Source organism: Lacerta agilis, chromosome 6 (genome assembly GCF_009819535.1).
Source record: "Lacerta agilis isolate rLacAgi1 chromosome 6, rLacAgi1.pri, whole genome shotgun sequence".
Lineage (NCBI taxonomy): Eukaryota > Metazoa > Chordata > Lepidosauria > Squamata > Lacertidae > Lacerta > Lacerta agilis.
The window spans coordinates 39,659,635-39,670,989 of NC_046317.1; the positions used below are offsets into that span (position 1 = coordinate 39,659,635).

The following is an 11,355-nucleotide window of genomic DNA, read 5'->3' on the forward strand; positions in this document are numbered from 1 at the left end:
GTTCATAAAAGTGGCACATCCTATCCCTCTCAACTAAAATGTGAACACAAATTAAGAGCAAGATGTGTAGGTGAATAGGAACATCTTCACCTGGCGCCTAAAGATTGATAGTGATGGCACTAGACACATATCTCTGGTGACCTTATGTTGGAGGAGGCACACGAAGAAAGACCTCAGATGATGAACACAAAGTCTGAGTTGGATCTTGTGGGGGAAATTGGGTCCTTAAGGTACTGGGGTCCTGAGCCGCATAAGGCTTTATAGGTCAAAATCAGAACCTGGAAATTATTTGGCAGCCAGTGCTCTTGGGTCAGGATCAGTGTTGTATGATAAAACTTCCCATTAACAAACTGGCTGCTCAGTTCTGCGCTAGCTGCAGTTTCAAAACCATATTCAAAGACAGCACCGCATTGCAGTAATCTAACCTACAGGTTACCAGAACATAGACCAAACCCAAAACTACAGTAAATTTCAATTGAATTGAATCTAGAAAATCCATCTCATCCAAGAGAGCCTGGGTCTTTAGAAGCAGTGTAACTAGTTATGGATTAAAGAAACAATAATCTTTTACTACCTTGATATTAGGAGGGCTGCAGGATCTTGTTAGAGGCATCATGCCTCCTTCCCAAAGTCCAGGAAGCTTCTGTCCGGCTTAGGGAAGAAGGCGCAGTACTCTGGCAGGATCTGAGAGCCCTCCCTTGCGTGGTGAGTTCCACCACCATTTTTTCTAGAAAAAAAACACTGACAAGAACATTTAATTGACCTTTTTCATTTTCTCTTCCCACATATAGCTCCAGACGCTTGTGAGCTCAGTTCTCTACCAAATGGAGGTTGTGAATACCTATGTCTTCCTGCACCCCAAATCTCTTCACATTCTCCCAAGTATACCTGTGTTTGTCCTGACAATATGTGGTTGGGTCCCGACATGAAAAAGTGCTATAAAGGTAAAAAGCATTAGCCTTCGCTCTGTGAACCTTCCTGCACACCGTTTAGGGCAAATCCACTTCTGCTTTTAATGGAAATTCTACCATTTCTGCTCTTCAGAACTCTGTGAATAAACATGTTATGGTCTTTGTTTTTATTCTACACTTTTCATGGCATTATATACACTTTTTGCTTTTCCCCTCAGTCATTTCCATTTAGATGTAGGATGAATTGATAGCTGACATTTTTTCCTCTCTGTTCCCCAGCTCTGCTATATCCCTAGAGACAAAACTTCATTCGTCAGTGAACTGGGATGGGTGGAGGCAATAATGATTGGAGAGGGTTCATGGGTACTTAATGTTGTATGTCCTTTATCACAACCTGTAGAATTGGGAGGTGGGAGAGTGGCCTCTCTTGTTGTGAAAGGTCTTGGAAACAGTTCAGTAAAACAACAAATCCTTAAATAAGTGAATTAGATTTCTTGGGCAAGATTGCATGCAGTATTCTAAACCGGGAGTAATTTGGTGCATTCTCTTTAACTAGATTTCCAATTAGCTTCTATGTAAAGTAATTCCCTGCCTTCTGGAGAAAATGAAGTTGTTCTGTGTAGCTGTTGAGGTGACTGTATATTGCTTATGTTTTCAGAGTTTCCAACTACCTCAACTATTGTGCCTACTACTCCTGCTACCACTGTTGCTACTGCTACAACTACAACTCACTTGTCCAATTTCACTGCCATCACTACGGTTGTTACGACTACTACTACCACCACCATTACAACTGGCAACAACAGTAACGATAGTACAGAAGGCCAAGAGACCACATCGCGCATATTCCTGGGCACTACAAGCCTACATTTACCCACAACCACATCCAGCCTGGCAGACTCTAAGATAACAACAACAGGAAACAGCAACCTCTCCCAACACTGTAAGCAAAGTGACTTTGAACCGTTTTTCATTATGATCCTCCAAGGCTCATAACTTGGACAGTTAGGCTAGTAATGCTGCAGTTTGGTTGAAGTAGTTTGGCATTGCACATCTCCCTGCAGAAGTAAAATTGGGGATCTTTTGTCTATTCCCACCCCTCTTTATTTAATAAAATTTCTATCAGTTTAATATAAACACTCATCACCATAGTAAAGAATCTAGTTTCAGGAGTTTCTTCAAGAACCTTGTTTTCCTGTTGGTACCATAGTCTGTTCTATGGTAATAGGAGCATTTTTAATTAATTAATTTAAATGAAAGAACTGCCTCAGGAGTGAAGAGCCTGTGGTCCTCCAGATGTTAATACATACCTGATTATTTTTTCCTTAGCAAAACTCAGAGTGAATACTGAAATTGGTTCCCAACTTCTTTTTTACCTCAGGCTGCGAGCCAAACCAATGAGGCTATGTGCCTATTAAAACATTGGCGGGTACTTATTAGTACTTATTAGCAACATTATTTCCTTATTAGCAAGCTAATGTCTCTTGTTAATAGCCTTGCGTGCCATCAGGATTCTCTTCAGATAACAATTGGCCTTTTAAGTTCTTTCTTACAAAAAAAAATGAGGCACCAGAGGTTCCTTACTTGGCACTTAGTGATATTTTAAGTGTGAACAAATGCTTTAGGAACCAGTGGTTTACAGTCTTCGCAGTTTTGTGAGAGCCTGTCACACTGAAAGTAGAAACTCCAATGTACAATATGGAAAAAAGCCACTTTTGAACCACGCCAATGAGCCCCAAGAAATCACCACAGAGGAATTGCTCTTCCTTGCAGGACCTGGAAAACATCAGCAGATGGTGGTGTGTCTGAGTCCAAAGTCTCTATTCACATAAAGAAGCAAATAAATGCCTGTCAGATATTAGGTGTTCCTTGTTTCTCAACTCTGAAATGGAGCTCCCATTTGCCTTTCCCATTGTATTTTCAAAGCTAGTTCACATGCATGAATGGCTTCAAGAGTTATCTGCATCCATTCTTGTGTGAAAACACACAACGGTCTGTTACCCTGCGACTTCCAAACACACATGGCAAAGTAAATTTTCATACAATTTTCTGCCTTTTCAACAATGGGGTTATTCCACTAGTGCACACCATGCAGACACAAAGGCCTCTAAGCAGACAGGCTAATGAATCACTGAATCACCATGGCAGTTACAGGGGCCTGCCTATGCCTAGTGAGGTCTATTAAATTGGCTATACCTGCAAAGTCTTGTGGCATCTCCACCTGCTCCTTCATTGGAGTGGAATCTAGCTGAGGTGGCCTAAATAATCCCTAAAAACGCCAATTTATATCCATAAATTAATCCACAGAATTCCACACCCCCACACCCCATTGGTGTACCTTTTTCTAGTATTGAAACTTGCTGCGCTACGTAGAAGATTATGGCTACAGCTGTGATTTCTCTGTACATTAACAGCAACATAATTCTGCTTCTAGAAAAGCTGGGTTCTGTATATTCTGGTGCATTTGCTGATGCTATACATGAATTGTTGTTTGATTAAATTTTCTCTGGTTGCAGATGCTAACAGTGGGCAAGGTTTTGGATCAACTGTGATGGCCGCCATTATTGGAATTGTGGTTCCTGTTGGTAAGCATGTTTTTACTATATTTAAAGAGTGAGTTTTCCTGTTCACTTCTGTTTTGTGGACCTGAACTGGCATAAAGAATTAAGAATAGAAACACCCATGGAGAGCCAATTTGAGAACTATAGTCTCCCTTGTGGCAACCATATATGCTTATTCCCTTCTCTCTTTTACCCCCCTAGTGGTGATTGGTTTGTTGTGCATGGGAGGGTATCTCATCTGGAGGAACTGGAAACGGAAAAACACGAAAAGCATGAACTTTGATAATCCTGTGTACAGGAAAACTACAGAAGAGGAAGATGAAGATGAAATCCATATTGGGAGAACAGCACAGATTGGGCATGTGTATCCAGCAGTAAGTGTCTGATTTTATCTTTCTGAATGGTATCCACTTTTATAAGGTGTGTGGGTGTGTATCAAAATCATTAACTATTTTAGCTTCACAGTATAGAGGATGGAGATGCATTTTGGTGTGAGCCACCAAAGACTGCATTGGCCATGTTCATTATATGGTCGTGATACTGACCTTCACCTCCAACTGCTGTATCTACAAATAAGCAGAACAAGCGAAAGCCTCAGGCACACACATGAGCTATATGGATCATTTGGGTGCTGCAAAATCATATCAAGTCCCTGAAATGCATCATGCAGATGTGCCTTTAAGGCTACAATTCTAAGCATAGTTATTGGGCAAGGTGGGATTCCTTTGCATACACTAGGAATTGCCTTCAAATAAAAATGTATAGGATAGATGTTTTTTGAGGTATGGAAGAGCAGGGAAGAGCAAGAGTAGCACTTCTTCATTTAACATGAGTAGAGATTAAGAGTCAGGTGCTTCCCATCATCCAGACTCTCAAAACGTTAGTGCATATTTTTACAGTACTCTTGTCCTCTACCTTATGAGCAGCCACACCGAAACCACTGCACATAAATGAGGATGTCAGACAGAATTTGATTCCGTATATTAAAACATTCCACTAACCCAGGGCTGGGGAACCTGTGGCCCTCCAGATGTAATACTACAGTACCCATCATCCCTGACTGGCCTCCGCTTCAGCCTCCAAGTCTGGTCTGCTCTCTGCCACAGCCTCTTCCCGCTCAGCAAACCCTGCTCCCTCTTCAGCTTCTGACACCTCCTCCTCCCAGTCTGCTCCCTCTTCTGCCTCTGAGCACTCTTCGCCGTTGTCCCACCACCAAGCCCCTAGCCCCTGGGGCTTCCTTTGGGGGTTTCCCAGCTGGTGCCTCCCACCATTCCTCTGCATCCAGCTAGTCCATGACACCAGTATTCCGCCCCACATTGTGATTTCCAGGAAGCAATTCCTTTCTTCCCCACATCACACACCAAAGCTAGAGGCACTGACACCTTTCTGTTTTCCTTCCCAACAGCGTGTCGCATTAAGCCTAGAAGACGATGGGTTACCATGAGGACCGCACCTGCACCAACCCCACAGCCGGTGGATTGATAGATATGCACTGAACATGCCTGCTGTGGATCACGGAGTCCACTTTCTTTTATCTCCTTCTCTCCTTTAATGGTTTATTTATGTTGCAGAAGGGTAACCACAAAGTAATAATGAACTGCAAACATCCAAAGGATGTGAGAGTTTTGTATGTATAATCTTTTATACACCTTTTAAGCTTCTTGCACTATCTATCCATAATGGCGAGGAGGGCTGCTCTACTGTGGGGCTACTAACTCGGTGTATAGAACCAGCCAGACCCAAGGGTCGGTAGCATACGTGTCATTTTTAAAAGCTATATTTATAGAAATTTTGTAAATGTGTCAGACATACTTTGTGGCTATCCATCAACATAAGAAAAAAAAAGAAGAAGAAAGAGGTCTATACAAGCCGTTTAGGATATTTATTAACAAATTCTGGATATAAGTTTTGTTCTGTACATACACTTAGAGGATGAGAGTATTTATTTTTTGTATGCCTGGCTCGCTGTGCATAGATTATCTGTGTATATATCTATCTACACTGGATAGGTATATAGACATACGCATATATAAATAAGTATATATATATAAATATATATATATATGAATATGGATATATTTTAGAAAGACTAGCCCAGCTTTATGGGAAATAGGGTAATTAAATTCTTAAGGGATGTTTTGTGGAAGATTTTGCTTTGAAATCTAAAGCCTCTGAGTAAGGATTACAGCTGTTACAGTAGGATAGTCTATGACTGTCAAAGAAACAAATGTGCCCCCATAATGAACAAACCAAATTCTGTCCTGGTAGATGAACCAGCTCATGGCTTAGACGTCTTTGCACAATTGTTGCACTCCAGGAAATTCTCATAGGCACAGGAATTCTCACTCACACACGTGATGAACCTCCCAAATACGATTCCCCATTCGTTGTAAATGGAGGGAACAGTTTTGCACAGAAAGGGCTGTGTCCTCTCTCCGCTGAAGTGAATGGGGAAGACCAGAAACTCAGCGCAGACATCGAGGGCAATGCCTGCAATCCCAAACCATTAATCTGGCAGGTTTAGACATACATTAGCAAGTTTAGGGTGCCAGTCTTAGCATCTATTCAAAGAAGTCTCGTTAAGTTTAGCGGAATATACTTCAAAGTTTGCATGTTTAGGATTACGCTTAATGGGGGTGAGTTGGGTTGCTCTGCCCCATGGATTATTCTCAGTTTTGATTTGGTTATACCTTCCACCCCCTTTCAAACAACAACAACAACAAACCAACAGCACACAGGACAAAAAAGTCAATGATAAAGGTGACAGTGGTATCCAGAGAGGTCATCTGAACACTTTCCTATGGCAGATTTCTGTAGCTTTTGAACATTAAGACAAATGGCACTGAATAATATTATGCCCTCAGGGTATGTCTACACCAGCACAACTTTACATTGTTTTTTACTTCACTCTGGTTAGCTTTGTGCTTTGTTACACTGGTCGTAATTTGTACCCATTTCCCTACATTCATTCAATTCCCCATGGATTTCCTTTGTGGGGTGGTTTAAATCATGGCAAATTCATGCTGCTATAACAGTTCACCCTTGCTCCCATCTCTGTACCAATAGCTTTAGTATGAAGTGGTGGGAGAAACTTTAATGCAGCCCTTTGCATGTTTAATCGGAAGTAACTGAGCAATCCTAATTCCCAGTCTGCATAAGTGGAGGAGTTTGAGGTGCAGCAGAGTTTCCATCTGCTATGATCAGTAAACCTGAGCTATGTCTGTGGGAATGTCAAGCAGCCTAGATTATTCAAAAACAGAAATACCCTTTTTATTTTTCTCAAAAAAGAATATATTTGGGTAACATTAACAAGGTACTAACCTGCATGTGAAAAACACCTGTAGAGTGGAATACTAGCCAGGGTGCCAAGATGCAAGCTAAGACAAAGACAGAAGTTGCTGAAAATATGCTGGTGCAGACATACATCACACTTAACCATAGTTTAGCATAATGAGAATGAGCTGCAGCAAACCTCAGGCTCATATTCTTCCTTTCTCCTCCAGAGCAGCTGCTAGGAGGAGTTTGGAAGCTTTCATTTCTGGTTATAATTAATAATCACAGTTTGGTGCATCATCTGAACTGGCCCAACTGTGGTTAATTTTAACTGTGGCTATTTTGAAACAGCCAGCTTCAAACCATAGTTAACACTAACCATAATTTAGGGTGCAAATGACACACTGAACTGCTGCTCATTGAAATCAGAAGCAAAGGCTCCCAAGCTCCTCACAGCCACACTGGAGGCAGGGAAGCGCTCATTCATCCAAACATGTTGATCTGTTTTTATACACACTCTGTGCTAATTTCTGAAGACTGAGTCATTTAGCTTGTGCGTCGGGACTTCACTTTTTTCTGTGCAATATGCTGCAGCTTATCTTGTCATTGCCCCAGCCACTCTGGGCAGCTTCCAACAGAATATAAAAAACACAAGAAGACATTAAAAACTTCCCAATTCAGGGCTGTCTTCAGATGTCTACAGAAAGCCATACAATTGCTGAATTCATATAATTCTGTAGCTGTCTACGGCCACTGAACCTCCAACCTGCAATCATTCTGGTTATTTCCCTTTGGTTACTCTCCTGCAGCTCCTGTAAAATGCAAAGTTTCCAGTTCATCTGTAGTCTTTTCAGACCAATCCATTAGCACAAGAATCCCACTAGAACTGAACAGACATTTTGTACTGCCTAGTAGCCTCAAGTTAACATCAGTAACTTAAAACCCTGGATTGACATTATGAAGGAATCTCCATCTTGCAGGAAACACTTAACATGATGTTGAATCGGGCCTTTGATTTGAAGTTTAATTGTTATGAATTAAAATTTGCTGTTTTTATACTTGAGTCAAACCTTCTGTCTGCAAATGAAAAAACAGAAGTCTATTATAGAATGTGACTGTTTGATTTATAAAGACCACACTGTTGTTTCTATATCACTTTCAGAAAATAAATAATTTTGCAAACATAATGGCCAACCCACTTTCATAAAATAAATCCATTTGCACAATGGATACTCTTCTTATGGATTCTCTTCTCCTCCTCCTAGCCCCTTATTTGTCCCAAAAATTCTGCTCTGGAGGTCTGCTACCTCTCCAGAATATATTTTAGGGGACATGCAAGGGGACTGGAGGAGTGATGAGAAGAAGAAGCTCACTTCCACTGTGTTGGATTTCACCTCAAGTTATTAAGTGATGACTATTGTATGTCAAGCAGCCATTGCAGATTAAGCCCAACCAGCACGGTTTTCATATTGCCTCATGCCACCTCAGACAAAATGTTTCACATGTTCCAATGCAGACATGATGTGCTGTACATGTATATATTTATGTGTGAACTCGGCATATTACACACTTGTGGCTTTTATTTTTCAAAATCTACTGCAGAACACTTCCCAAACTATTTGATACTTGAAACTCAAGTTTGCATTCTTTCTCCAATTGATGCTGGTCTAACAAGGCCTCTCTTCTCTACTTTTTGACTGCTTTTGGCATACATGACAGCTTGGCTTAGCATATGTGCACACTCTCTCCCTCCCCCTCCCCTCTCTTCCACCGATGTGGCTGGGAGGAAGACTTTGGCTCTGTTTACTTTCATTTTTACTGCCTCTCAGACTATATGCATATTAGCAGCTTAAAACACAGCAAGGTCCTTTTCCCACACTCCTTTTCAAGTCACTTTTTTTTTTTACATCACTATACACCTCAGAGATGGAGCAGGGATGTCTCCACCCAATGCTCATTATCTGATTTGTTTCCCTACATCAAACTATTCAATTAAGCTGTCATCTACACATGTGCAACAGTTATCTCCAATGTACATATCTCAACTTAAGCAGAGTTTATACTTTCAAATTAGATGGAAGCTGATTTGAGAGGAACTGCATTAAACAGCATTATTTCTCAAGATACATATTGCGGATAACATCATATGTATTCAGCTTCAAACACCAGTGGTGTGATCATACTGGAGCAGGAGTAAACATTAATAAGTACAGTCTCAGTTGGTTGTTGGATGCAGACCAAAAACTGAATTATAACAAACGGATCAATTTCAAAACCAGTCAATTTCAAACCATGGGTGAGCTGGCTTGTTAAATTAAAATAAATTTAATTAACCAGTATTTGTTGTAAACCACAATCCCAGATTCACATCCAACAGCAAGCCAAAAAACGAAAAGTAAACACTGCTGAAGTCGTCCTTCCCATTGTGCAGGAAGAAAGGGAACAAGAGGTGCTTATTTTTAACATGCATATTGTACTAAGCCATGGTTTAGCATGACATGCAAACCAGGTCAGAGTTTCTCATATTTTCTGGTATCTGTGGTTCATCTCCCAGTTGCAAAAGCAGTTTATTAAGCAGCACTTGGGAGGAAGGCAATAGTAGTTACTCATAAAAATGTAAGGATTGCTACACCTGCAGTACTCAGTGCACAGCCTTTTTCTCACAGTCAATCAGCTGTTTCACACATGTCTATACATCAGGTGTGGGGAGCCTTTGGTCTGCTGATATTGCAGAATTATAATTTCCATCATCCCAGAGCATTGGCAATGCTTGCTGGGACTTATGGGAGTTGTAGTTCAGCAACATCTGGAGTGTCAAAGGTTCTCCACACCAGCTATATATTATTACTTGTCTGGTATGATGACTCTCCAGCTGAATGTTTGAACTGTCCTCATGGAAAGTATTGTTTTATATGAAATCTGTGATAGTTCATTCACATGTGTGAGTCATCTCTTAATGACAAATGAGTGATGAAATCATATTTGAACTGGCCACACAGGTCCAATTAAAAGAGTGTTTGTTTGTTTGTTTGTTTTTTAAGGATGTAGTATAATTTGCATCTTCAGAAAAATATGCCCTTTATTTATAACATGTATTGAAAAACAAAGATTTCCCATTTCTGCTAGATTTTGCAAACAGGGGCCTATGAGTAAATACATACTTTTGAAGAAAGCTGGAGAGGGAGAAAAGAAAATGTGATTCAATTGTTAATTTTACTACAAGGTCATGCACTATGTGCATGAAGAACAATAACAAGGAGAGATATTTGTATGTAATAACTGTAACTAACCTCAATCTGTAAATAGATTTGAAGGCTCTACAGTTTTGATACTTTTTTAAAGAAAAAAACAATAAAAACCTTGTATAAATCCCATGTGTAAAAAGGCTGGAATTCCCCACCCCACCCCAAATCATTGTAAATTACTATGATGTGACATTTTCCTTCTTTCCAACTTGACAGATTTGTAACTAAATCAAGTCAATAACCAAATTTTCTTTTTAAAAAAAGAAAAATGATTTGTTTTCCATGTGTTAATTGGGAGCGTTATAATCTTGTTTAACATTGTAACCATTTCTGACCTCTGTCTTTGTCATATGGAAGTTCCATTAGGATGCGTTCTTGCTTGGTGCCTTTTGTGTTTCTGTTTTTCTGAACGAAAGGTCTAGGGATTTGGGATGCGGGAGGGCTCTACTATTTATAACATTTGCTGTACTTACATCAGTAGGGGGTACTGAAAACCAAATGAATACATTTGTAAGACAGTGCACTGTTTCTATAGAGATTAAATTTTTTTATTGGCAGATTGTAATGTGTTGTTTTGTTTAATGACACCCACCACCACTGAAGAAAATATCAAACTGCTCCTAAATCAACTTGACAGATTACACACACAAGCCTACACATGGGTTTAGCACAAATGGCTAATTTCAGTATGAACACAAACATAGGTTAACCATTTGTAGGATGTCATCGGCCTAAATTGGGAACAAGCAGGAGGACTAACGCTTCCACGTTTACAAAAATTATTTGCCTTGATTTATATTTTATTTTATATGTCACAGGTGGTTATTTACAAGCTTGTTCTGACTCATGGACTTTAACATCAGAGTCTTCCCCTCATGAAACTACTCTGTTCTCTCAATACCTGTATTTTTTTAAAAAAAAACCTTTATGCCAGTGCTATTTTTCTAGAAAAAGAGACAGACAACATCAATTGGAATAGCCAACTGCAAAATAATTAGAAAACACTCTTGTTTTCTAATGACATTTATATTTAGTAAAACTTGTTTCTGTCATTTTTTAAATTGGTTGTGGATTTCCTATCATGTGCACATCTGCACTGGATTTTGTTTTGTAAGTATACATATGCCAGGGGCAGGGCAACTGTAACACCAGTATAGCTCTCTTCTCTACATCCCCAACCTCCAAATGTGCTATATTTGAACTGCACAATGTGCTTTTGTCTTTCGAATATGCACTTGGAAGATTCCCAAGGGATTAAATGGGACACACATTACTGCATCAATCCCACAAACACACCAAATGGGATTTATAGCTTTGCTGTTAACTGAAATGCTGTGGGTTCAATACAAATGCTCAGTGCAAATC

General features: G+C 39.9%; 1 protein-coding gene across 2 annotated transcripts in view; it reads left to right on the top strand.

The window, feature by feature from the left end:
• Positions 1–6,176, top strand: part of LRP8 (LDL receptor related protein 8) — a 181,537-nt gene extending 175,361 nt beyond the window's left edge. The window contains exons 14-17 of one of the 2 annotated variants that reach the window (XM_033152096.1): positions 792–944; positions 3,428–3,496; positions 3,674–3,846; positions 4,878–6,176. In XM_033152096.1, the coding sequence (XP_033007987.1) occupies positions 792–944; positions 3,428–3,496; positions 3,674–3,846; positions 4,878–4,916 (434 nt within the window). In that variant the 3' untranslated portion in view covers positions 4,917–6,176. Of the gene's footprint in view, positions 1–791; positions 974–3,427; positions 3,497–3,673; positions 3,847–4,877 lie in introns of those variants that run through there. The other variant, XM_033152095.1, reaches the window with a different exon arrangement.
• The last annotated feature ends 5,179 nt before the right edge of the window (positions 6,177–11,355 follow it).